This window comes from Zosterops lateralis (genome assembly GCF_965231275.1).
Source record: "Zosterops lateralis genome assembly, chromosome: 4".
NCBI classification, from domain to species: Eukaryota; Metazoa; Chordata; class Aves; order Passeriformes; family Zosteropidae; genus Zosterops; species Zosterops lateralis.
Window position 1 is genome coordinate 18,002,776 of NC_139765.1, and position 27,703 is coordinate 18,030,478.

General features: G+C 39.2%; 1 protein-coding gene across 5 annotated transcripts in view; it reads left to right on the plus strand.

Annotated features, from left to right (window-relative positions):
- TBXAS1 (thromboxane A synthase 1) overlaps positions 1-27,703 on the plus strand; it is a 262,140-nt gene that overhangs the window by 123,692 nt on the left and 110,745 nt on the right. For all 5 annotated transcript variants that reach the window (XM_083859365.1, XM_083859369.1, XM_083859367.1 and 2 more), the window contains one exon: positions 792-888. In XM_083859365.1, coding sequence (XP_083715491.1) covers positions 792-888 — 97 coding nt within the window. The remainder of the gene's footprint in view (positions 1-791; positions 889-27,703) is intronic.

Genomic DNA, 27,703 nt, shown 5'->3' on the forward strand with positions numbered 1-27,703 from the left:
GAGCTCTGCACCCCTAGAAGTTGTAGGGTTGGGATGAGTCCCAGTGCATCTGCAGCATCCACAATGGTGTGAGGACCCAGAAGGGCAGACCCTAGCTCCACCAGGTCATATTAAAATAGGAGCAGGGAGATAAAGGGTGTACAGGCAGAGACACCCCAGTCACCTATTCTTCTTCTGAACTTTTACTAATTCCCTTAGACTTGGTAAAACTTTTTCCCCCTTTTTCCCCCCCCTTTGTATTAGTGTAATGTAAAGTTTGTCCATGGAAATGCATAGCCTGAGATGCACTTGTCTAGTGCTAATAGAAGTGGTGGAAGTGTGCTTTACTGCAGTCACACTGGGGGGATTTCTGGAAAGATGCATTAGAGGCAGGGCTTAGCCATGAAAAGACATTTCATGTGGCTCATGGCAGGAAATTCAATTTTGCAAGTTTTTCATGATTACTTCACTTTGTTTCTAATGTTTTACTCCTCTGTAGTTTGGTTTATTGATACTACATCACTTTGCACAGAATTCAGAGTGAGCATAGAGTGTGTAAACCTTTATGTTAAAGTGTTGGCTGAGTATTGATTAATCAGTAAAAGATTTTAAGCTGTTTTCTTTAAATTCCAGGACCATGTGTCTTAATTTAACAGTTGGGAGAGCTGGGGAAAGATACTGCTTTACCTAAGGGAATACATTTTCTGTGATATTTGATCTGCATGTATATTCAAGCAAAAAGAGATATTTTAGGGAAGGAGAATGTTCTCTGTGGTCACCATCTGCTAAAGTTATTCTTTATTTCATTCTAGGTATTATATTGGTCGCCAGATGTTTGTGGTAGTCTCCTCACCAGAGATGATCAAACAAATCTTAGTGACAGATTTTAGTAACTTCACCAATAGAACTGTAAGTACATATAAAAATTGGCTTTGTGGATGGAATTGGTAGCACTGCTAATTTGAGCTCAGGCCAAAAGTGGCTACAAGGAAGCTGGAGATAGAGACGCAAGGTTGCAACATGGTTCAATAAGACTTTAAGCTATATACACTCAATATATACATTCAGTCAAGACGCTTGTTACCAGAACACTCTGAGGATGAAAGGGAGTGCCCTTAAAAGACACACTGTCCTTGTGACTGAAGCACCAGATGGATGTTGAAGAGAGGGTTCAATATCCGGTTTTGCCACTGACTTCCTGTAAAATCTCAGAAAAATCACTTACTAGTTCTCTTCCTCAGTTCTCAATCTGTAATATGGAGATGGTATTATTTGCTTTCTCCCACACATAGTCTGTTTTGTGCTTTTAGACCTCACAGGGCAGGAGCAGTCTGCATGGGACAAGGACATGCCTCCCACAGCTATTTTATATTAGTCATACCTGAAAATAATAAATAGCAAATAAGGAAGTTTGAGTTAGCAAGAATTTATACATATGCTCTTGGTTACACTCACCTGGGAAAGCTCATTTTCAGGAGGTGGTTAGAAAAATAATGAGAGTGAATGGCCAGAGCTCCCGCAATTGCTGAGCAGTTACAAGGAAATACTGTCACGGCATGCTGCCTCAGTCCCATCCATTCCCTGCTTCCCTCTGAGACTTTATATGCTCAAACCTGCTCAAACAAACTCACGTGTATTCAGGAGGGTTGTTTGTGCCCTTTGGGAAACATTTTTTCTCTGATCAGCTGTCTGGCTCCTCTGTCCCTCTGATCCTCTCTGCAACTAGTCAGTCTGTTTGCAGACTGCTTGTCTCCTTTGCTCGCTTCTTTCAGTACTTGAGTTTCATCTTGAGACTGCCTGTACCTTAATAACTATTGGTACCAGCTGCCCACCATTCTGCTCATACCTCACACTTGAAAGGAAGAATCTATTTTTAGACTTCTTAGGCTGAAATTGTTATATATGACAAGGGGCTTTCTCCCGTTTTCTCTATACTTGAAGAAATTTTCCATCCCTTCCCTTCTTCCACCCCAAGCAGGAACCCTATTTCTTCCTGTCTATAACTTTCCCATGCTTTTCTTCTTTATATTTGGTAGTAGTAGACTGTACCCACTACACCAAGAAGTAGCTGGTGATCAAGTAACTCTTCCCTGAAATTAAAAAGCTTTCCTTTGAGGGGACACACAGACATTTGTTCTGTTCTTTACTTTAGTCAGCCTGGTCATTTGACTACATCTTTATCTGTATTGTCAGGCTTCTCCATTGGTGAAATTTTTCTTCCTCTCCAGTCTTTTTGTGTTCAGAGGTTTCTGTCTCTTGTGGTTGCATGTCCACCTGTCGTGGTCTGTGACATCTGTGTTCCTCTCTAAAATTCAGGTAGGTTATGTCGCTATAGTTGCTCACTCCCTCTCTCCTTTTCTTGTTTTTCATTAAGGATCTGTTAGGTAGAACTGTCTCTGCAGGTTCACATCTTACCCTTATCACTTGACTGTCCCCTGAATAATTTGTGGCTTTTCTGTACAACATCCTGCTTTATTGATGAACTGAGACATAGATGGAGTGACATCTCTGCCACTAACCAGAAAGCCTATGACAGATGAGAAAATTTAACTCCTAGCCCTCTCTTTAGCAAAATTAGCAGTTTCTCCCCTGTGCAGGGATGCTATTTCTGTCTTGCTTAGTGCCCATGAATCAAAATCAAATGAATTTTCTTCATCTTATATGCTCTTATCTGCTTGTTCTATGGTCTTTTCAAATAGCCACAATCTTTGATTGTTCCTCAATTTTCACTTTGTTCTCCCCTCTTCCAGCCATTGCTTTTCACCCACTGCAGATAAGCAGCCTTCTGTTTCTGGGTCTTTCCACATCTAACCTGGGAATCTTTTCTCCTCTGGAGTTTTCATACTAGAAGCTGTCTCCTCTTTAATTTGCATCAGCTCTCTCGGGGAAGTATTTCGTTACCCTGTACACTAATAATCTTACATGAATATAAATAATGCTGGATGATACATAAGGAAGGCCAGTGGAATTTATTCAGATGTGATTTGGGTTGTATGCAAATAATGATTGAAAGGTGAGAGTGAGAAAAGCACTTTCCAAGTAATAGAATTCTTTCTTATCACATTGACTGAATAAATGTCATTTTAAGATTTTAATAGGGCTGCTTCCGTTTATATATTTTAAAATTAGTCAAAGCAAGCTCCTCTACTTCAACTGAAGGTTTCTATTTGCTAGTGGAGAATTTAAAATGCTAAAAAGATCCCCCTGTTTATTTTATGAATTTCTTCCCCAATAAAGAGTAGTTATAGAACTGACTTTGGAGTCAGTGCTGTTCACAAAGCTAGGTTAATATATTCCAGTCCAAACATGGCACGTGCTTATTATTTCAACCCAAAGCCTTTTTTTTTTAGTTTAAGAGTATCAGCCTTTTAGGCTGAGAGGATGGAAAAGCAGGCAAGACCATTGGGTTTGAATGGGTCTTAGGAAAACACACTTGTGCTTTTCTTTTCTGACCTGCCCATGTGCATTTCCAAAATCAAGATTTGTACTTCATCCACCGGAGTTAAATGTGAGTTATCTCACCTAGAATGCCTCAAATAGAGATTATTTGATCTGTAGCAGTTGTAGCAACTGTATATTAACAAATTGTCACTGATTTTCAGGATGTGCGAGACTAATTCTAAAAGCTAAGTATAGAAAAAGTTGATATTCCATGTTTATTTCGCTGCTTTTTCAATTAATTGGAGAATATATACATATTTGATTGGGACAATGGGAAATCAAACTCGTGAAGGGCTGAAAACAGTGGATATATTGGTAGAAGCCAGTAAGAGGATGATTCAGTGGATTCTGATAGCTTTTATTAAAGCTGTCTGCAATGTGATGTCACGCCTTTGAGTGCTTGTCAGCAGGATGACCTTAATCTGGGATTATGCACTTGTGGACTCCCTTCTGGGAAGTCATCTGAAAGCCTTTCTAGAATGAGAGTGGTTTTAATCTGCTGAGAGGATTCTTTTGGAAGGATCTTGTGTCCTGTCCCTGCATCCTGAAAGACCTAGACCATTTGTGCACTTCTCACATATTGAACCTGTCTGCTCACTCATCATATAGACAAAGTAGATCTTGCATGTGAACACAAGCTAAACTACTCTTCATTTCATGTTTCCCTTTGATACTGTATATTTCACATCTTTACTATGGCTATCTTTTGAAGATTGCTGTAAAAAGTCTTTCATATTCCCCCACCATCTTCTCTTGTTTCTGAATTACTGTTTAACAATTCTTGCAAAAGAAGTGTATGGTGACTGCAGATCAAATCTGCATTAAGGTTCACTTCCTTTTAGAACAAGCAACCAAGTCTAGCACACAGGCTGTTAATGCCTTATAGGCACAGGGTATATGTATTGGTAACTGTATAATCACAGGAAGGCAATAATGACACTCTGCTTTCCCATTTAATTTGGTCTCAATTAACATAATCATTAGAGCCCTTCAAAACCAAAAATGTCTGCTGTAATATACCTTCATACTTGGGGCATATAAAGCCTTTTTCCCCCATGTTTTTAATTACAGTTGAAGAAGAAAATAGGAAAATTACTTTTTATAACTTCCGCCAAAAATTTGGAATTAATTTTAATTTAGGTTAACCATGGAAATCTCAGCCAGCTTTTAGGCAGGACTGTGCTAGAGTAAATGACGCCTTTTTCCTCACAATTGTGTTGTCTCTTGAATAGAAGCTTCCTTTTAAGAGCAATAAGACCATATCTGTCGCAGTGCCTCTTCGTGCTGCTTGCCACGGCCAGCCCTGACACTGCGGCAACACTGGGGCTCTTGGTGCTCAGAGCAGGATCGCAGCGATGGCATGGAATAGACAAGAGACAGGACTCTCTTGAAGGTCAGCCAAACTGGGTTTATTGCAGGGGACCTGCTCCCAGGGTGGTGCCTCAGGAGAGACCCCAAACCACTGGGTGCAGCAACTTATAAAGCGGGGCGGGGGGGGGGAATCTCAGGGCAGGGTAGAACATGTAACCAATGGGAACAAACCAGGGAGTGGCTCAGGGGGTGACAATCATAAGAAACAACAAATAGGGTAGAACTGGGAGGGGGACCCCTGGACCCTGACCAATCACCTGAAGCCTCTCCTGGAACATTCCAGGCGTGGGGTGAGGCACCAGAATGACTGGCAGGACCAGAGGTTATATAAAATATGATTGACATATAATGGATAGGGAGAAGAAACCAACATTAGATAACAGAAGGGGGGTACAAAGAATAAACCACTTGAAATTGAGCTTACTGGCAACATCGCCAAACAACCCGAACTTGTCTCAAACTCCCACACATTTCTAACTTCATTACTGTGTTGCAAGTGAGATAGGATTTTGATGTTTGCTGCATTCTTCAAGATGGGATAATGATACATAATCTGTTTTCAGATTGTTTTTCATTTCTGCATTGAAAATTTGTTTTTCAATTAGTGCTTGAGAATCATTAAAGTGTACTTTTAAAAATGTAGGAGCAGAATGTTAAGTAGGGACAATGTGAAGAGAAACATTACCTGGTACATAATTCAAATAATTTGCATGGCTGTAAAAATATATCCTAGAAATGTGGATTCAGTGAGCCATAAGGCAAAGGTAAGTACTGGCTAGTCAAGGTTTGCCAGGCCATTGGAGTCTGTGTTCTGCCAGGATTCATGGGGCTATCACAGGTGGAAACTAGTGGTTGATTCAGACCAAATTCAGACTTAAATCTACCTGCCAACAAGCTGGAAGAGAGTGACATTTTTAAATTCAGAAAACTACACCAATTCCAGTCACTGTAAGAAAACATCACTGTTTTCTCATCAGAAACTTTGCTGCTACAGTGGTACAAATAATAATGGATTAACAGGAAATAATAATAAAGTGGTAAAAATAAGAATAAAAAAATACCAGGAATATAATGTGATACAGAATCCTTGTATCCCTTTTGAAGGAAAAGTGAGTTGCTTGAGCTTCTTTTCTTTTTGCTTGTCTATTCTCTCTTCATCTTTGAGTTGATCCACATAAGATTTGATTATTCTTTTCACATGTAGAATTTGTCTGCTACAGTAAGCTGTTTCATCATCACCATCTTTATTTTGGTAAACCTATAAAGCTTCAGGCTTACCTAGAGCATTAAACAAATAAAATACATCCACCAGGTAAGAAGGAACCTATTTTCTGCATTTTGTTCAGTTGTGCTCCAGGATGCCTGACATATCCCTGAACTGGCTGTTCCTCCTGCTCTCTTGCTAGGGGAAAGAAAACAGTATATTACTATATCAAAAGATCTATCTAAATTTGATACAAGATGCCCTCCAGAGGTCCCTTCTAAACTCAGCCATCCTGTAATTCTGTGAATTCTGGGTCAGGCCCTCAGTCAGCAGAAGTCAACATATTAACTTTAGATGACTCTACACTGACTGATAACAATCGTGTATCTCCAGAGCAGGACTGGGATGTAACAACTGGCTTCAAAAAGTTCAGCTCAGGAACTGGCTGGTGTGCATTTATGTTCTTTACCTTTTGCAAGTAAAGGATCACTTGCATGCCCTGTGCAAGATCTTTCTTACTGCCTTCTGCCTTGACTTTTACAGAACAGGCATCAGCCCCACTCACATGCTGACTTTCAGTAAATAGTGGTAATTCAGTTGTGTATCCAAACCCAGAGCCTTATCCAGCTTATGTGCTGGCCTGTTTCTTTTGTCTCTCTCATAAATACAGTTTTTATTTTGAAAAATGAACCCACCAATGTACTCACTTGGAAGCATGTAATGTAAAAATAGTTAAGGAATGACAAGTTCTATACTGTTGCCAAAATACACATATGCATGCTGCCTTGACCCTGTACCCTTTGGTTGTTTGGTTTAGAAATGTTTCTTTTCTTCAAGTTAAACTTCCTAGTATTATTTCCAGTTGTGTCAATGCCATCATCATCCTTTCATGTGAATTTCTTTGTTTACTTAGAAATTGTTGTTGTAAAGTGCAATGAACTCAGTTTGTAAATAGATGATGAATGGACTTTGCTGGAAGCTTACATTTGCATGGGCACACAGTTTGGAGCACCAGTGACACAGTATGACAGAGATAAGTCAGTACTTGGAAAATGATTCAAACAAATGAGAAAACATGACAAATATCTATACATTTATATATCTATATGAGGTCTTCATTTTTCCACGCTTTAAAATGACCATTCAGTGGGATGGCTTTGTACTCAAGTGATGATCTGGTGTGTGCAAGTAGTTTGCTTATGATATTTAGTTTTGAATACATGCTGGATTTTGTGGCTGCAGAGAGAAGGAATGTGCTTTAAATTTTTTCACTGCTTCATTCTGTTTAGACTTTTTTTTTTCATTTTTCCACTCCTTCCTGTTTCATCTTGGTTTTTGTTTGGTTCATATAGGACATGGAAGGTGACTGGCATAACACCTCTGGAGCAAACACGTCCTATGATTAGTTGCTACATCTGCATATGAGCTTGAATATATATATGTATATAGTTATGGATGCCTACAGATGCACATACATTGATTTGGATCTTGTGAATTGAGGAGAGGCTAAGTCTCTATTCCATCCTCTAGAGTGCTATAGACATCAATTATGCCATATCTTATTGTGGAAACTTCACAAAATATGCATCTTTGTGAATGCAATGGTGGCATTTCAGTTCCTGATGCAGTAAAGCCATCATGCCTGATGGCAGGCTGTGCCACAACACCCAGTTGTTTGTGATACAGAGCTGCAATGTTCTTCCTTTGCTCCCTGACTTTGTAGGACAAATCCAAGCATCAATCCTGCTACATGTACAGTAAGCCTTGGTCTCACTGAGCTGAGAATATTCGGTGCTTCCAAAAATCATTCTGTGCCTTAGGAGGATAAGTGAAAAAGTGTCCAAGCAGTGAATTTATTAAGATTCACTTTTTTCTGCGTACCCGTTTTATACAACTTCTAGATCATAGCTGTTTTGAAATCTTGTCTGGTACAGCATCAGTATAGAAAGGGAATCATTTTAGCAGGGAATGAATTTGCCTGTATAGCACTTATCTGTTTAATATTAATTTGTTTGACTGCATATTTGTGGGTGTTGTCGTACAGCCACGTGAGCTCAGATGCCTGAGTGATTTTCCAGTGCCAGGAAACTGAGCAAGGGCTCTTATCCTTGTTTTGACCTGATGGTTCAGGAGCACTAAGGGTAAATAACCCTAACATCTGCTTTCTTTCCCAAATATGTCTTCATGGCTGTCTTCTAGACATACTAGAATACCTTTCTAGCTTGGTCAATATATATGTAACTATTTTGCTGCCTTCTATACCTCATAAAATAGCTTTAATCCAGAATTTCCTTGTTTCTTTCCCCTTGTTGCTTTGAGAGCTTGCAAGTTGATTAAATTCAGTTTTGTTTAAATGTTTTAAAGTAGCAGTGCATATGCTTGCCGTAGACACTTGAAAATTAAAATAATAAATATTGAGAGGTCATTTCTTTTGCACTGTGTAAGTCTTCTTATGCATGCACAACGAATTGTCCCTTATTCCCCATATGCTGAAGCTAATAGCACAAAACTAATGTTGTCAAATGATCACTGCTATTGATGGTAAAATTAATTAGACTTTGGCTCCAGTTACCCTTAAAGAAAGACCATATTCTGTGAGCCATCTGATCCTCTGAATCCCAGTGAGAAGGGGTTTCGTTTTGTGATTAGGGCTCTAGGTCAGGATTTAGGAGCTCTGAGCTCAGTTTTTGACCTTGTTGCAGAATTCCTTTGTTCACAAGGGCAAAGCATTTAGGAAGTGCTTAGCCACCTTAATAAATGTAGAAGAGTATGTTGAGAATTTCCAGCTGAAGAGTATCATTAGTGAATATGAGTGCTTCAGGGCTGATGGCAATGGGTTGGGCTTTGGTTTATCTGTTATTTCAAATGGTTGTGGTGGGAGGATTTTTTTGTTTGTTCTTAAAAGAAGCTTCAGAAATGCAGATTTAAAGGTTTCATGAAAAGCTCGTTTTTCCCTCCCTTTTAAGTAAGTTTCTATTTTGAAGTATTAAGAAAAGCTAAAATAGAAAAGTTAGTATTGTCAGATTTAATTGAGTGTATTTGAGGGTCATCATCTCAAGTTTGTAATTTTTATTTGCGATTCTAATTCAGAATGGGAAACCAAGTGAAACCTGTGTCCTGTGAAGTGGGAGAAATCATTTGTGTTTACCTTTGGAACATATGGCACCTGCTTCTGATGACAACTTGTCCTGGTTTGGGCCAGGACTGGGATATATTTTTTGAGTACCTGGGAAGGGGCATGGCCAGGACCCCGAGGTTATTCTATGACACATCATTGCCAGGGGTGGGGGAAAGGGACTCTCTTCTTCGGAGAAGGGGTTCCTTCTGGTCAAGTAAACATGGTGGAAGGAGCCATCCAATATTGTTTATTCCCAGAGTGTTTCTGTAGTAGTATCCGTGGATGGCAAGGACAAGGAACTCTGCATACCTTAGATATTCTAGAAACAGGTGGTTTTATTGCAAGGGTCATGGGTAAAGAGGGCCTGCTTTCAGCCACCAGCCTTGGCTGAAGCAAAGCCCCAAAAGAAGAGAAGGAGATAGAAAGAGTAAAAGCATAAGAGAGGTAAGGGCAAGAGAGATAGAAGAAAGCTAAGAGGTAGAAGTGAGGTAAGAGAGAGTAAGAGAGGTAAAAAGCAAGAGCAAGAGAGAGGAAGAGGAGCTAAGAGGTAGAAGCGAGGTAAGAGAGTGAGGACCTTGTCACAATACATTATATCTCTTTTTCTCTTAAATATTCTAATTTTCAGTGACCAACTGGCAAAAAATACAAAACCGACAAACTTTGCATGCAGCCTATAAGAACTACTATATTACCATATCATTCTATATTCTAAACTCTAAAGAAAGACTACTTTCTTATCTGCTTTCTCCTTGATGCCTTGGCAGGGTGGAGAGAGGCTACATTCCAGAGTCCTTTTGTTTCTGTCCTTCAACCTGTCTCAGCTAATCACCGTCTTCCTGCCTAGCATGCCTACATCTCAAGGCTGGCTTTCATTTCTATTTCACTTACAGGTTTTACATCTCTAGTATTTCTTACAAGACAATCATATTCATAAGTCTTCTTGTCCCATCTTTCTGTTATAAATGCAAAGGCAAATATCGGATAAATAAAAGACAATTTATTAATAACAAAGTATCGAGCACAAGAAAAATGAGAAAGCCACAGAAATAGGAAATGGTCAGTGCTGCGCTGGGTGGATAGGGGTCCGCACCGGGGTACAAGACTCCCCAATCCACGCTGATGCAGCTTTCAGTCCAGCATTTTATAGGGTTTTTCTGCCCTTAGGCAGTCCAGGTGTCCAGGATGGGCTGAATAGTCCGAATTTCTTTTCGATGGCCTTCCCGGATCTCGTCAGGTCTCATTGTCTCATTCCGGGAAAAACTCTTTCTTATGTCAATTTCATGTGTTAGTCTTATGCTGATTTCATTTTGCTTGTTTCGCCCGGAGAGCTGATGGGATTGCCAGCGGGTTGATGAGATTGGTATCAGAGCTGATGGGATTGCCAGCGGGTTGATGAGATTGGTATCGTTGTCACGAAGGAATTTCTTCCTTGCATTGGCAAGGAAGTGATTCTTATCGAGGTTGGCCAGTGTCTTTGTCTAGCTTGATGAGGTTCATCCTGTCTTTGCAACTGAGACTGGCAGGCTGGGGGGGGAAACGATTAGCCCTATACTGGATTTCACAATTTTATTAACCTTATTCCTTATTATACATCAGGTTATTATTTTATACCCGAATTTTTACCCAAAATTTATCACATTTCCCAACATGTTTCCATGTGAATCCTTTCTTTTCTTGTACCCTCTCACTGATATTGTTGTTGTGACTGTTAATTTTCTCATCTCAGTGGTGTTTCCAGTAAATTACTCTCTCTCAACCTGTGATCTTTACCTTTCCTGTCTCCAATTCCCCTCTCCATCCTGCCACAGGGAGAGGGAAAGGGGAAAGCAGAGGCAGTGGAGGATGACAGTGTGGTTTGGGGAATCTCAGTGGGGGCAAAGAAACCACGGTTCCATAATTCATAAAAAGATGTCAGCATTTCCTTACGTTAGTGTGTGTTCTTAATTCTCATTTAATTCAGTGGGCTATGACTGTATATTTACACCACTGTTTATTCTGTCCAGAATTGGGATATTCCCTTAAATGGGAGACTTGGTTTTTTCTTTGCCTCTCATGGAAAAGAGGGTGAACACAGTCTCTTGTCAAACATTTGAGTATTCAATAAAGACTTGTGAAAGTTTAGAAGGATATAAATAACAGTAGGCTGGAGTGCCACAAAACAGCTTACAAGCAGTCAGTCTTTAAACACTGACTGTAGCTAAGTCAAATTAATTTGAGGATGGTCCCGTTGACTGACTTGAAGATACCTTCTAATTGACAATGTATTTCCTTTGAGTGGTGACTTAGGTAGTTTGCTGTTTGAAGAAGGTTTCCTATGTTGTTGTGGCTAGAAGAAGCTCTCAGCCTATTTCCCAGCAGTGGGTGCCAGGCTGTAGCTGGGTTTGGAGAAAGCCACACTTCCAGTGAGGCTGCTATTTTAACTGGCTAACATACTGTTGTCCAGGTAGGTCATATGAATTTGTTTTCTTGATAGTTATGAATATCTAATTGAGTAAACAAACACTAATATTTTTCACATTTCCAGGTAAGATTGCAAATAAAACTGCCTGATTCCTCCTGTGTGAAGGGCTGGCAGTGATGGTGGAAATAGATCAGTTACCCACAGATGAGATACAAAATAAAAACTTTCCACTTTTTCTCTTTTCCAGGCATGGGTTGACTGTTTTCAAATGCTATGGGCCATAAACCTTGGCAATATAAAAGCAATGCAGTTGACTGTAAGGAGGCTAGAAGACTCAAAAACAAGTTTCCTCTTTGCCCCCCTATGAAGAAATGATGAGTCAGCACGTTGAGACCACAGCTGATGTTGAGATGCACAGTCCTCTTATATTTCACAGGAGTTATTGTGAAATGAGTTCTTTTTCAGTGTGAGTCTAAATATTTGAATCTGTCTTTGAGTCTTTCTCTGGTTTATTAATGGGCTGCAGTGCTGCCATCACCATGGTATCGTGCTACCTCTTCCCCTGTGAAGACTGCAAAACCACACTATGAAATTTGCGTTTTTAATTCTCCTCTCTCCATGCCTATACTCATAAAAGTGCTTTGCAGAACCATGGAAAAACACAAATGCAAGGACAATCCAGTATCAAGAAACAACTTAGTTGCTGTGCTTTTTTTTTGTTAATTTTTAACGCTCTCTCTTTATGCTGTTATACTGCAGCCATCCGTGGTTCAATATCTGCTCCTAGGTAGACACCACAACACCAGATGGATTACGTACTTTACAGCACTAATGATAGTGGCTGATAATGTGTGCAAATCTCTCTTTCACTGCTCGTTCAAGGCAGTCAAGAAATACTGAATACAGCTGTACATAATGCTTCTTTTGAAGCTAAATCAGCCTATGACATTTCTGTTCAAGGAAAATGGTCAAAATTTGTCAAAAAAAAACCCCAACAAAACAAACTAACAACAAAATCCCAAACCCTTTGCATGTGCTTAGTTATTGGTATATTATGACATTCTGTTTCCTAAATTCAAGGCTTCCCTGGCAAACTAATTGAGATTTAAAAGGGGGCGTGGGAGAGGGGAGAGGGGTGAGAAATACTGCATAAGGAAACTACCAAAAGGTGATTTTGCTGCAGGTGTATGAAGATGCTGATTTGACAATATGCAGTGCTTATGCACCTGTTTGTGCCGTGAGGAGTTTGTGTAGGACTAGGTATATGTGTCTTAATGTATGTGAAGGGTCACCCCCCCCTTTTACCCACTTATATTCCTTTCACATATTTCTTTGAGATACTGCGAGGTCAGCTTTTGAAATTATCTATTTTGGCATGTTTATCCTCACCTCTGTTTTCTTGTTTATCATTCTGCAAGATTTATTTTTCTAAATAACTGAAGAGAACAAGATCAGTCTTATTAGTTTTTGCCTTCCCTTCCCCCAGTTTTTTCTCCTGTTGAAACTTGCCAATCACTTTTGAAGCCTATGTTGGGCTTTTCTGCAGCACAGGAGATATCATTAAGGCTTTAAACCCACTAATGAGGGAAATATGCACTGCTTGAAGGCTCCTGCAATATTAACTACATCCAATTATGTTAGGTAAACGTATGAGTATAGTCAAAACAGGATGAAAGCATATCTTTCTAATCAGGCCAAAAGCAGTCTTCTGAGCCAATCTTTCATCAAACCTACATTGGCTATTTATTTACTGGGTTTGCAGCACTTTTTTAAAATGCTGAATAATAACATTGAAGAGAAACAACACTTAAAGGCAGGAAAGGACTATCTATTCCTAGGGCTCTGTTCCTTATTTAAAGAACGTGTTTTACTGTTGGATAAAATATGTGAAATCTTAAGTCTGATGAATATTTTTTTTCTTGTTTAAATATGTTATTGCTTTCTTATCTAATCATGCCCTTAGCTGACCGTGTTATGAGTAGGTGGAGTGCAAATGCAGTTTTTGCTGGTCTTTGCTGGTCCTGACCTTTGATTTCTGTGCATTTGTTGGGTTTTTTTAAAGGGAAATTCAACTTATCCTACTTCTTTGGACATATGCTGTGAGACTATTTTTTTGGAAACTTATTCAGTCTAGTAGCACAGGTTTTTAACAGTCCCTTGTTTCTGACTTCTGAAACCGTTATTTGACAGTATCAGATTGGTTGTTTTGTTTACAATTTTCTTCATTTTCCGTATTTTTGACATACAGTAGACTGTCATGTCCTTTGATTCTTGCCTTTCCCAGTCTGTTTTTGTTTAGAAGAGTAATTAGTTTGTCACTTCTTCCAGAATTGACATAGGCTCAGATCACAGCATCTGAGTTGTCCTTTTTATATGCTTGAGCAGTCAGAGTTCAGATCCAGCACTTTCCTATGTTTTCATGTCTTTAGCCACATTTGGAGGTAACTCAGGTGCTCATGTACAAAAAGGCCTTTTGAAGCATCTGGTAATACAGGAACCCTCTTAAGTGTATGGAAGTGATGTTTCACAGCACAGAAGAGTGATTTACATGCATATACCTGGGAGTCTGGTAGTTCAGCACTGCAGTAGATGTGATATGGCAATATGTAATATTTGAGTGGTCATCATGTATCATGCCTAAGATCTGTTTAGCCTGGTTGAGTGTCCTCTTTCAAAGGTGGCTAGCAGCAGAATTCAAAACAGAACAGAAGGACAGACAGTAATCTTCCTTCTGGCTTATCTGCTCAGCCTCCATCAGATGTCAGTGCTGTGGTAACTTCCAGTGAAAGAGATTGCATATGAGCATAATTTCTCCCATTCACTCCATTGGCTACAAATCTGTCCCCATCCCATCCCATCCCCTCCCATCCCATTCCATTTTGAATCCTTTTTATTAACTCTTATGGCTGCAGGTGGGGTTTTTTTGTTTAGGTTCTTTTTTTTTTTTTTTTTTTTTTTTTTTTTTTTTTCATGGATACGCTTTTTGTTCTGATTGTGATAGTTCTATCTGGGGGCTCCTGTGTGTGCACAAGTCCATTCCTCTTCAGCAAGAGTTAATGTGAGACGTATGGTCATTATTATACTAATCCTTGCAAGATTTTGCTCTTCATTTAAAGTATTTTGAAGGTTGCATTATATCTTCAAAATAGTGGGAGTAATTTTCTCTTCAGACATTCCTTCAGATATCTTAATCCATTTGCCTGCTTTTATGTTTATATTTGAACTTAAAAGTATGGAAGGTCCTTATATATATATATATATAATGATAATGTTCTTACCTAGCACAATGCTAACAACCTTTTGTTAAGATGTTGTAGCTGGACTCACCTTTTCCACATCAAGGCCTTCAACATGGATCATGTGAGTATTCCTCCTTTGGTTCAGCTCAGAAGCTAATTCATCATAGTTTGTGTCAATGTGGACTTTTTCAAAACCATGAAGGCTGGCTTAGCACTGAAGCAGATGAGTGCTCACAAGGGTCCTCCACCAGCTCCATTTCAATGGTGGTTGCCTCCAATAGATGGAGAGTGGTGAATGGCTGATGGGGTCATAGCATCTTATATTGATGCAACTGGTTTGCAGTGTTTCTCTGACCACAGCGTGGAAAGTTCTCTTCCATCTAGCAATTAACTCTGGTAGATCTATGCTAAATGAACATTTTTGCCACCCTGTTTTATTTTTTCCTTGTGACCTACACTATGTAAATTCATTCTGCAAGAATGAAACCTCCATGGGAGAGGATGTTCAGAGACTGTGCACTCCTCACCACTGACTGTGTGTCACAGCTACAAATCCAGGTATTATTTTACTCTCTAGCGAGAATTCTTCTTTGTATAGTAACCATGTATCTTGACACCACTTGTTGTGAATAATTGATAGCAAATTGTTGGCTGATCCGAGCCTTGGGAAGGGAAGGTGCTGCCGTGGGTTGTGGGGAAGTCGTGGAAGCGTCATGCTGTGAACACACAGATCCTGACCATTACCAAAGAAAGTCACAGGACACTTGCCATTGCTGCTGATGTATTGTCAACATTTAATTCATCATGCTTAGAAGAGAAAGAGAAGAGGATGAGGGGTGTAAAATTCAAGTTTTTACACTGCATGTATCACTCACAGCTCTCTGATGTAATGAGTGCTCCTTACTTTGAGCACACCTGGCCACTGCACATTTTCCTGTTCATTCTACTGTTTCTGAAGGCTTGTTGGTGGCTCAAGGAAACTCCATTTAGCCCCACAGACACACATTCAGCAACATATATACAGGAAGGAGTAAACAGCTGTCCTGCAGCAAAAGTAAGGCCTTATTGATTATTGTTAATTATTTACTCCTGCCAACCTCCTCTCACTGGTGTCAAGCAACAGAAACAAAAATAATTACATTCTTTACTGAAATAGTGTTCCATTCCTCTTCTTTTCCTTTCATGCTTGCTCATGGAGTAAAGGGTTTGGGGAAATAAGTAGTACAAACAAGAACTCTCTTGCAGTTTTCTCTTCTGCTATATTAATTGTAAGTTTAAGGTACACATGATATTATTTTTTCCCCTTTCAAGGCAATTGCAACTGACTGTTTCCCCATTTCCTTTTCCTTTCTCAGTGTGTGCATTTAGATGAAGCTGAAACTGCACTCTTGCACTTCTTATGCAGCTTTCCTAAAATAATTCTGAATAATTTAACAGTGGCTCAGAAACATACCAGTTTAACCAGTCATTGACCTTCAGTCAAGTTTAAATGTCATCAGGCCTATATTGGTATTTCATGAGTTCTAGAGAAACTGTACTGTCGCAGAGGCAATAGTGGGATCTATAATTAAAGTTGCCCAATGTCTCCCATTACGTTTTCCTTTCAGTAGATTATCATAGTTTAACTGCTTCAATTAGTATTTTCCATTTAGAATTTTTCAGTCAAAATGGTCTTGCTGTTTTGGAGATGATGCCTAGGGAAAAGTTAGGGTTATTTATTGATTGTGTGGAAAATAAACCCAGAGTCAATTGCTTTGGTTTTGGCTTGTTCCCTCTAGTGTTAAAGGCTGGATTTGAAAACCACTTTGAAAATTTGACCAAAATGCTTAAGTTTATAAGCCCCCGAAGAATCTCAGTAAGCACAGACTCAATATAAAATTATTAAAGGAGACTGACTTACTCCTGTCACTCTCTGCTGACAGAACTCTACAAATGACTAAGAATTTCTACAAGTCCTCATGTGAGCTTTATGTCTGAAGGAGTTTGTGACAGATTCATTTTACATGAATGGTTTTGGGTTTTTTCATCTGCAATGTTAAAACCTCTAGAAATCTTAAATTTGAGAAATCAGATAGAGTTGCTATGGAGGAAAAGATTATATATGATAACATAGCTAAAGAATTGAATCCATTTGGACCCATTTCTGCATATGCTTTAGGATATGAAGACTGCACTAAGCCTAAGATTTTCAAATTTCTTAATGTTTTATTTTGCTCTCTAGTATCCTCCTAATATAATTGTAATTGACTGCAGTAGGAATTGGTGGCATGCTATATTGTCAACAGCAAGAATTAAAAAGTCAAACCTTTGCCCTAGTGATTTCTGAGATTTGATTAGGAAATGTGTGGAAGACAGAATTTTCATGTCATATCTGATTTTGAAGAGTTGAAAGCCAAAATAAAAATAAAAAGTTGATTGAAATAATTTGTTTCATTTACAGCTTTTAATGTAAAGAAAAAGTAGTTTCAATTTACAAGGTAAAGTTACTTTCTTCCAAAAACATCTATAAAAAGGTAGTTTCTTGGATCTTTTCTTCCAGAAAGCCTAGAGAAAGAAAATGATTTTGCAATATTGACAGTTTCTTCCAAACCTCATGACTTTATTAAGTTTCTCTAACCAGCTCTGGTTTTATTTTTGTTTAATGTTTGATTTGAAGTTTTAAAAGGAGTGTACCCTCCCAAGCTGGTGTTTCACCATGTCACATTACATGTTCTTTAAATGCTCTGACTACTGGATGGAGCTCCTTTGTTTTACTCTCCTTGTGGTCAAGTGGGCAGCTCTCATTTTTTCTTTTTTTTTTTTTCAGCTTTTCCCTTTGTGCTTCTGGTAACGTGTATCTTATGTTCATCCTAGAGTTAAGGTTTATTCTAAGTAAAAAATCAGCAGGGTTTTAGACATGTCACAGAGGGTTGTTTTTTTCAGTTTCAAAATCCCTTTTATTTTTCAGGCTGCTGGATGCTGAGGGTGTTCAGCACAAACTCCAAGTGTGAGAGAAGCAGTTGTACAGATGCAAAACAAGTTATTGTGTTGTGGGAATGTGTGCTGTGCTGGCCAGCAGTGATGGCTGGGAACTACAACTCCCACCCACCAATAAAGCTGGGCTTGGAAGTGCGGATTCTAATAACTTGCAAGTAAAAATAACATGCTGGTTGCATGCAGTCAAGTGTGATGTGTGTGCTGAGTATGGGTACAGCCTGGCAATTTCACTGGTGTCTGGTCCTTGCAGAGAGTGAAGCCTCTTTCCTTTTTCACGTAGGAAATCCCAGCAGGCTGAACTGCAGCAGCCTCCAGTCAGGTTCCCCTTTGCCATTCTGTGTGTGCCTGGCTGTTGGGAGTTTAATCCTGAATGAAAGGTTGCAGGTGTCTCATTCTCATGGCTGGCACACACTCCTTCCCTGGGCACTCGATAAAAGAGAATCTAAATCCCAAATCTCACTCTGTCCTTGTGTGCATTTGCTGAGCTTCCAGCTTGTCTGTGCCCAGAATGCTTGTGCTGGCTTTTTGGGCACCATGAGGGGGGAGAATTCAGGCTCTGATCCATCCCTCTGGTTTCATGCCATGGTAACAATACATTAAAACTGAAGCAAGAGTAGTGAGAAAACCCCCCTAAATGCTGTGTCACCTGAAGGTTAATGACCAAATGCTTTCTGTTTGGCAGAAAAGGGATGTGTGAGCTCTGTGGTGTGGACTCCAATTTGTGGGGTTTTTGTTGTTTTTAACATTTTTCCTTATCCTAGAACTGTTACAATAACAAGATATGGTGACATACTTTATGTTTCATAATCCACACTGCTTCCTATTACAAGTCTAAATGTTTAAGAATGCAAAAACAGCTGATAATTTATTTGGATGAGGTACTTGCTGATACTCAGAGGAGTGTTTCAATTTCTCTCCTTGAAGAAATAAGTAAGAGTGATGTAAGCAACAGTCTGCTTACGGGTGGTTTGTGAAGTAAGGCTGTTTTACAGAAATTGTGAGCTCCAGAGAACTCCTGATAAGTCCTGTAATATTATCTGTGTGCAATAGGACTTTATTATTGTTGAAATTATCTTATGACAAATATTTCATTCTAGATATGCTCAAATTAATTTGTAAGAAGCAAATGAACAAACATTATTTCATATAAATGTCAAAACATGCTTTCATAAATTAGGATTTTTTAAAATTTGATTGAAACCAGGCAATAACCACAAACATGGAATCTTGGAAGATAAAATGCTGAAAGTGTGCTGTTCAGCTCCTGAGAAAGTTTTATAGCCTAGATCTTCTTGAGGGACAATTGAATGAGGAACGAAAGCAGCTACTTCTATCAGGAAAATGCATTAATGTTTTGATAGATAGCTGTGGAAATATTAATATATGAAATTTGGATTTTTTTTTTCCCTGATGTGTAAATATCCACTTAATGTGATTAGAAAGAATTGCGGAGTAGCCAGCAGGGAATTCAAATTCTTCAGCTGAGCATATACTGCAAATGTGATTTGTTGACAGCTTGTCATTCTGTCATTTACAGCTGACCTGGAGTTTTCTTTCTGAATGACTTTTCAAAGGAAAAGTAGCATAAAAAGTAAAGTATTTAGCTGGGGAGCATTCTGACTTGGACTAGCAGCATATGCTTAGAGAAAGAGCAGAGCAAGTGTAGAGCAGTATTTCCCGCAGAATATCCTCCTAACATCTGACTGTCCATGGTCAACTTCCTAAGCTAAAAGCTGTATTTGTGCTTTTAATTTTTAATAGCCTTTTTCTTCCAGTAGTTTGATTTAAATATCATCTTAAACCCATTTTTTGTTATTTAGACAATTAGGAGACTTCACAAGAAAACTTTTATCAGCTTCATTTGACGTCAGCTTCTTGGCATTGGAGAGAAAATGTGAAATGTTTTTTTTTCCTTGGGTTGTTTTGCACATATTGGAGATCATCAGTTTGTTGTATTAATCCCAAATCTCCTGTTTCAAATTAGATAAATGACAGTTTGAAATATATTTTGTGTGTCAGGATGTTGTCACATGGGAAATGGGGTATTAGGCAACAAGTTTTAGGTGCTACATGGGAACTTGGAAGACTGATAGAAACCCTTTCAAATGTTTCAAATATTTCCCCTCTCAGTCATAGTTTGCCACTTAGCCACTTGTTTATTTTTGGTGGTTTTTGGTCAGTGCTTTGAGATTTTAAGCTAGACACACCTGTATATAATTTTATTTATGTGTTGCAACACCTGAGTGGAAGAGGTCAAACTAAAATTGTCAATAAAATATGAAGTATATAAAGAAGTGACATTTCTTATATATACTTTTCTCTGAATAAAAACGTTGCATTCAAGTAATATTTTTAAACTAAGCCATTGGTAAGCCTCCCCTTCACCTGCCTTGCTTACCTCTGCTAGTGAACAGAAGCATTTAACCCCTATTTGAGGAGCTTAAATTGACAATTCAGATTTAAAACTCTTGCTCAGCCATAGCTAATGTTCTGAAGTGCCTTGAATCCCTTGGAGCTGCTGATTACAGCAGCTGAAATACCAAACAGAAGCTTAGCAGTTTTGAATCTTGTCCAATGCAGGAATCTATGAATATGATGTTTTGAGAGGAGATGGCCCTTACATGTGCCTTTGAAACTGGCTGGTGGCTCAGGCACTGCAGAAAATGTAGCAACGATAAACATGGCTCCTTGAATGACAAAGTGGTCAAGCCAGGCTGCTTCAGTGCAATTCCCCATGACAAGGAAAGCTGCCCAGGGGGCGAGAGAAAGGCTTTCATGTATTTATCTGCTGGAAGTCATTCCAAGGCACTTCTCTCATCTCTCTGTGAAGTACCCTGCCTAGAAACTTACAGGTGAATCTTTGAGAAGATGCACTTGCAACCTTATTTGTTGAATCAATGCCAAATTCTATGTGGTCCATAACATTCATGAAAGAGAAGTTAGTGAATCTCTGTGGCCTAATAGGCCTCAGACTATCTGTCCCTCCCCCTAAACTGCACTCCTGCTGTAATAATTCTTTTCTTCATTATTCTTATTTCCTTACTTTTCTTCCCATCTTTATGCACAGGAAGGAGTTACAACTTTTTTCCCCCCACTGTGATTTTGTTCTATCAGTGATCGTTTGAAAGAGGGTTAGTACCATAACTTCTTTCACTTTGCAGTTATAAGAAGGGGAGTAATCCCTGATCACAGCTGTAGTGACCTCTCTTCTGGAATACGTTTTGTTATTATGTCCACGAGAAGAAAGATGGTGAGACATTAAGGAAGTGTAGGACTCCTCCTACATTTCTGTTATGACAGCTTGGACAACTCTGTGCTCATTTTGGTGAATTTTTTTCTGAGGTATCTAGCTGCATACCAAGACATCTGGATCAGCAGCCAAGAGGACAGGCAATGGGATAGTAAGTGATACTTATAATCTCTCTTGGTATTCCTCAGAAGCTCTAAGGTTGCTGCAGGTATGTCCCTGGATGAGGAGAGCATGGAATACAATGGTCCTGTGTAAATAAAAGATCTAGCCAAAGTTCTCATGGGCATTGCCTGTCATTCCTATACATGCCAATGATTGAAAGTATGGTGATACATGTGTACCAGAAGTTATTGGGGAGTGCTTTTTTGCCAAATACTCCTTACAATCTGTAAAAGGAACTTTCTGGTCCTCAACCTTTCCTCCAGGAGGAGTGTGTATAAAGAAAGGCTTTCAATAGTCTTATAATTTTATCCAAAATTAAAAAGTCCAGTTATGTCAGCTGGAAAGTGGATTTAAATGTGTCTAAATTCAGCTTCTCAGCAGGAACTGTCTATAGAGTATGGGTTCTCTAGTACAACCTGAATTTGTTTATCATACCAAAATTCATAATTAATGAAGAGCAAGTACTTTTTTTTTTCTTTGGTTTGATTGTTTTGATCCCAAATATGCAAACTGACCACCATATGCAAACTCATGAATGCATGGACTTAATTTTGGTGTTGCTTACACCAACAAATGGAACGTGTGACTTGCATCAGTTTGGGTCAGACTGCAGGAGGCCATATGTGTTTACTTTAGCATTTATGGATGGTTATATTTACCTCATTGCAATGACTCGCTTTGGTTTCTGTTAACAAAACCATGACTTAGGAGAATGTTTGCAGAGACAAGAACAGATGTTTCCAGGCTGCTTGCCACAGAGCGGAGAAAAAAGCCAGTGCTTGCTTGTAAGGTTGACTGTGCCATTTTTCCAGTGAGTAATTAGGAATAGTAGTTATTATTCAGTTGCTGAAGATCTTCACTTGATAACAAAAGAACCTGCTTGGGGATGCCTTTTTTATAATCTGATCTATAGAGTAGAATGGAAGACAGTTGCTGTAATTGCTGAAACAAATTCTGTCTCGTCACACTCTTGTGAAGAGCCCTAATGATCAAGGAGAATCTAAAAGCTTAATGAAATACACAATCCATGGATATTTTCTCCTCTTCTCTGCAGGCATGTTGATTTCAAATTAAGCTGAAAACTTTTACTGGATGCTTTTACAAAATTGCAAAGCAACATGAGCGTTTTGGAGTTTGGTATTTTTCCCCCCTCTGGAGCCATAAGATCACCTTCTGAATTGTACATACTAAAATCAAACTTGTTTTAGACTAATGAAGAAGAAGGGACAAAAGTTGAAATAGACTATTAGTAAGGTTGCTGATATGGGAGGGTTTTGAATAATTATTTGTGGAGTAGTGTCTGTGCCCATAGTTTTAATGGGCAAAGAAGGACTGATTTCAGCTACCTAGGAGCAGCAGTGTGGGATATGTGGCATCTGGTGATTTGGAAATGGAGTATTGGAAAGGCAAAGGAAGAGCAAGCCTGCTTTGGGAGAGATAACTCCTGTGTGCAGCGATTGCTTCGGATGTCATATGGATAGGATGCCCCTCACAGTCACATCCCTCACCGAGGGATGAGAGAGGCCCCATGGTTTCCCACACTGGGACACAGCCCTCAGTGGGCAATACCAGCCCTTTGCCCTCTGCTTTGATCTTAGGGTGTGGAGTTGGTCTTGCTCCATTATGAGATGGTGATTTGTGAAGAAAAGAATTTTACGTGCTTTGAAGAGATGTGGCTATAACATCTGTGTATGCAAGGGCCTTCCAGATGGAACCAGCAATGAACTACAGGGTATATGACATAAATGTGCAGTTTTGGGTTTTAAAAACATGCAGTGCAGTGCTTTTCTGGCTCAGTCAAAAGCCGCTACACAATATGTCATTGAATGTAATGAATACAGGGAGAGCTGTGCATGACGTAAAACATCAAGGAAGTTGGAAGGAATATATTGTATCAGTTTACCAACAGGGAATTTTTAAAAACTAATACATGGAGGCATCTCCTGCCTTCCCACTTTCATGATCCACTTACTGCAAGCTTGGTAAGACGTATTCCTGGAGATATCTCAGGGATTTTTTTTCTGTTGTTTTTTTAAAGAGCAAGTGTTTTGTTGATCTGTTAAGTGTCATGCCACTGCCACTGACTGGATTAAATACCATATGGGCAGTTCACGGGTTTACTGGTTCCACCTGCTGGCTGAACTGGTGCTGATGATCTGTGAGGCAAGGGGAGTTAAATGAGTAATCTTAAGAAGAGATTTTATTAAGAATTCCTGTCTAAGGTATGGGAGTAGTGTCTTGTCTTCAAGCTACAAACTTTCTGTCTCATATTTTATTAACTTTCATTTCATTAAATTCAGTTTAAAAATGAAATTTCTTAAACAGGATGGTAATGCCCAATCACAAGGGCATTTTTAGCAAGAAAAGGACAGCAACCCTTTTTGAACATAAGAAGATGAACGAATCACGATGCCTGCTCATCACTTCTGGAACTTGCCTTGGGTAGAAAGCCATTCCCCACTAGAGTTAATACAGATAACTGCATGCCATTTGTGAAGGCTGGGAGAAGGATGACCCCTTGCACTGGGAATATACCCCAAAAATTTCCCTAAAAGGGGAAAAGACGAAGAACACAGAGTTAGACTTAACTCTGGACACTGAAGTCCCCATGTGTATCAAAGAAAGGCTGAAGGAGAAAGGAGCAAGTGGCTCTCATTAATGGGGTTTGTAGGGTTGAGATTGGGGCTAAAGTTCAGGGGAGTGTGGGCATGGGATTCCAGTTAAGGCTGGATGCCACAACGGTTGCAGGACTAAAAGAAAGCTTACATGAAGGCAAATGGTGTTTTCTAGGGATGACTAATGCCAGAATTAGTGTTGGAGTTACTGTTTGGATTTGGGATTTTGGGTGCTCTAGAGCTTAGTTCCTTGTTTGAATCTGAACAGACTGAGTGTGGACATTTGACTCCTGTAGAAGTAAATTGTTTTTGATTGGTTTTGTTAAGAGTGGGCTATGATTAATTCTAAAATAACAAAGTATCTGAGATTTTGTTTTCTATAGAGTTTTGTTTCTCACTGTGTTGTCAAAGCACATGGAGAAGATTAGCAGCTGGTTCTGTGGAGATGAGTGGTTTTTGAAGGAAGGTTCATCTATTCAGGATACTTAAAGAGTGCCTGGCTGCATTAACTGCCTTCTGCTGACAAAACTTTGTCCCTCATTTTTCTACCAAAAAAATTAGAAGTGGTGTCTAAGGGGTCATCATGGTGCTGTTACCTTTCTTTCTGCTCTAGGCAGTCATTGCTGGCTGCCAGAGGTTCAGTCATTGCTGGCTGCCAGAGGTTACATCTAGTCTGCTAGTGACAAACTTGGGAAAGGAACAAGTACTGTATGAATCACAGAAGACTACAGTTTTACTCCAAGATAAAACAGGGACAGGATATTAGTGCATAAATAGGTCCTACAGATGTCTATATTGGCATGCTAAGCATAGTTTTGTTGTGTACTGATTAGTTGTCTCCCAGGCATGGTCTGTGCACAGTTCTGGAGAAGAACATGTACTACAACAAGAAGCAGTTTGGATATCCCCACTGTTTTTGGAAAAGGGGTTTAACTTTGGGGACAAGGGGGTGTTCTGTTCCACTTGCCCTCAGAGTCAAAGATTCACTTGCCTGAATTATTTGGTAACACCGAGGAAGCTGAATTGACTCATGACAAACAAGCCAATAGCTGGATCTGAAGGGTCATTCTGAGGAACACCTTATGAGAAAGGGAATTCTTGCATCAATTGAAGAGTTGCCACTCAAATATTGTTGCAAATATTATTTTGTTTTCTCTTTTAAAAGCAGTGATGTTTTAAAAGATATGTTTGCAAGCAAATCCCTCCAATTTTCATTGTGGTTGATGGCATGTCTGTGATTGTGGGAACTCAGTAGCACTTGCAAGTACACTGCAAGAGATTACCATGCTGCCAGTTAGTTTCATGGAGCATTGCTGTACCAGAAATGGTTGATCACACAGGAGAAAGAAGCGCAGAGCAGTTGTTCAGTATTTAAAAATGCTAGGTGGAATGTGTTCCTGATTGCATTTAACTTCAAAGCAACCTCCTTTGCTGCCCAAAAACCAAAATCCCACCCATGAAAATATTGCATCTGCCTCCTGTGGTAATTTTTTCTTGTCAGCTCAAGATTTTTTATATACATCTAGTCCTTTGTCCATTTGCAAAGAGGTGACAGTTCATCTTTCACTGAGATACTTCAGGCTCATTCTCATACCAATTCTATTTTCATTCCTGCTATATATGCGTGTAACACAGGTTATGCAATTAGGAGGAAAGTGTTTGCAGAAACAATAAGGAAAACCTGATAAATTGAATCCACTATACACTGTCAGTCATACTGATGGTATTCCAATAAGCACAAGCATATATTCTCATGCCCAGTTTTAATGATATAGAGAAAAGCAATTTATGGCCAAAATTGTTTTCCCTTCCTTCCTTGCAGCATTTATATGTATATAATACTATACACACCAAAAATATATTAAGGGAGAATTACTGTCATAAAGAGTGCTAAAAAGGTAATGCCACAGTTAGTGTTGTAGTTATAATATCATAGTTAACAGGCTTTTTGTTCAGTCACTGGGTCCTGCTGTGAATGTACTGTATACAGTTTTTATGCAATTAGGAGCACTTTTTAGGGTGAATGTTTGGTTTTAGGAAGGGAATTTGCTTTCAAGACAAATGCAGTGAGATTTGTATCACATCTGTTATTATCTAAGTGGAGCTTTGTCTTGCAAAGGAGATTTATCTTACAGAGTGCACAGTTTGGGCAGCCTTCAATTTAGGACTGTATGCAAAATACTTTTCCAAGTGTTGCCCTGTAATTTTTTCTGTTTTTCTTTTTGTTTCTGTATGCTATTTAAACCTTGCTTGGAAGACAAAATTGGTCATTTCCTTGTGGGAATTGTTATTCTGCTTTTGCACTGTAGTTGCTGAGTTAAATATATTGTTAGCATTTTTGAGGAAGTGATGTGATATCTCCACTTTATAAAGCAGAAGTGAAGGCTGGTGGTTGAAACACGGGACTGAGAGTGTTTGCTAATTTGGGGGCTGCACTCAATGACCCGCTTTCTCGGACTAATGCATTTCAGAGGATGAAGGCACATTCTCTGTTGCTGATTTCAGTGGGTGCTCAGGAACACTGCAATCTGGGTCTCAGGCTTTGAAATGAAGACCGAAGATATAAGGAATACCTGTTTAGTGACCAGCTGAGTCAAGATTCAGTGTAAATGGCTGCCCTAGCAGCACAGAAGAACTGTGAAGCAGAGGGTAGCGTACAGTACTTTCTGACAGGATGATGCCCGTTTCCAATTATCTAGAGGCTCTTTCTCCTGATTCTGCTGTGCCTTTGAATATCTGTAACAAATGATGGAGCACTCCACTGAGTGATGGGCTTTCTAGCTGCACTTGTGATCTTCAGGAAAGATACCTACTGCAAAGTTAGGAAACAGATTATTTATTTAAAGAGGCTATTCAGAGAAAACAGTCCAAGATGTTTCAACTCTGACAGCCTGTCCAAGGTTTTCCTTGTTATTGTACAAAATAGAATAGTCTATAATACATTTTAAAAGTGCCCTTATTTTGTTTTACAGTAGTCATCTGATGACAGTACCTAAGCCAATCTCTTCCTTCCACTTAATATGTACTTTACTACTTGAAAGCTGCTTATCTTTGCTAAAACTGGTCTGTAGTGTCATCACAGTGACATTAGTTTACTACACTGGATGGTGATGCTGAGAATGTAAAACTATCCCATTAGCCTGTTTTCAATATAAAATAGACTTCTGCATTTTACAAGCTTATGCAGTGTAGTAAGAATTTGGCAAGTGTAAAGGAAAAAGGTGTTAAGGAGAGCTGGCAGCTCCTTAAAGAAACGATATTAATTGCAAACTCTTCCAGTAAGGAGGAAAGTTAAGGAAGTGCAGTGGAAGATCAGTGTAGCTAAATTGCCAGTTCTCCGTGGCTCTCAAAGAGAAGTTGTGGTTTTTTTACGGAGTGGAAAGTAGGTCAGATTTCCAAGAAAAAGGATAAAAAAATAGCATGTAGTGTCAATAAAATCAAAAGTAGCGAGGCACAAAATGATATTAAAGCATCCAGCTGTGTAAGAGGTTGTAAGAGCTCATTTTTCATGTACAGTTGTAATGAAAGAAAGACTGAAAGGAAAGGTCAGAGGACAAAAGGGATCAACAGATGGCACTGGGATGGCCAAAGCATCATTGGTGGTTTTTGGCTCTCTCCCAGTAAAATGGATACTGTTGCTACTGGTAACATGGGGGACTGTACTGCTGCTGCAGTATCCAGAAGATCTCACATGTACAAATGAATATCTCTGTACCTCCTGGTAACTAGAAAAGTGTACACCTTCTGCCCACACCCACCAATCTTAGGGTGATTTTTCTGCAGAACATTGCTGTACAATGTCTGAAATTCATTTTGGAACAGTCCACTGCTGGAAGGGAAGGGAGGGGCACAGGGTGCCTTCATTGCAAGAATTATTCTGTACTTTTGTTAATGATTTAGCTGATGGCACTGAGTATGCTAACAATTTATGTAGAAAGCTGGTAAGG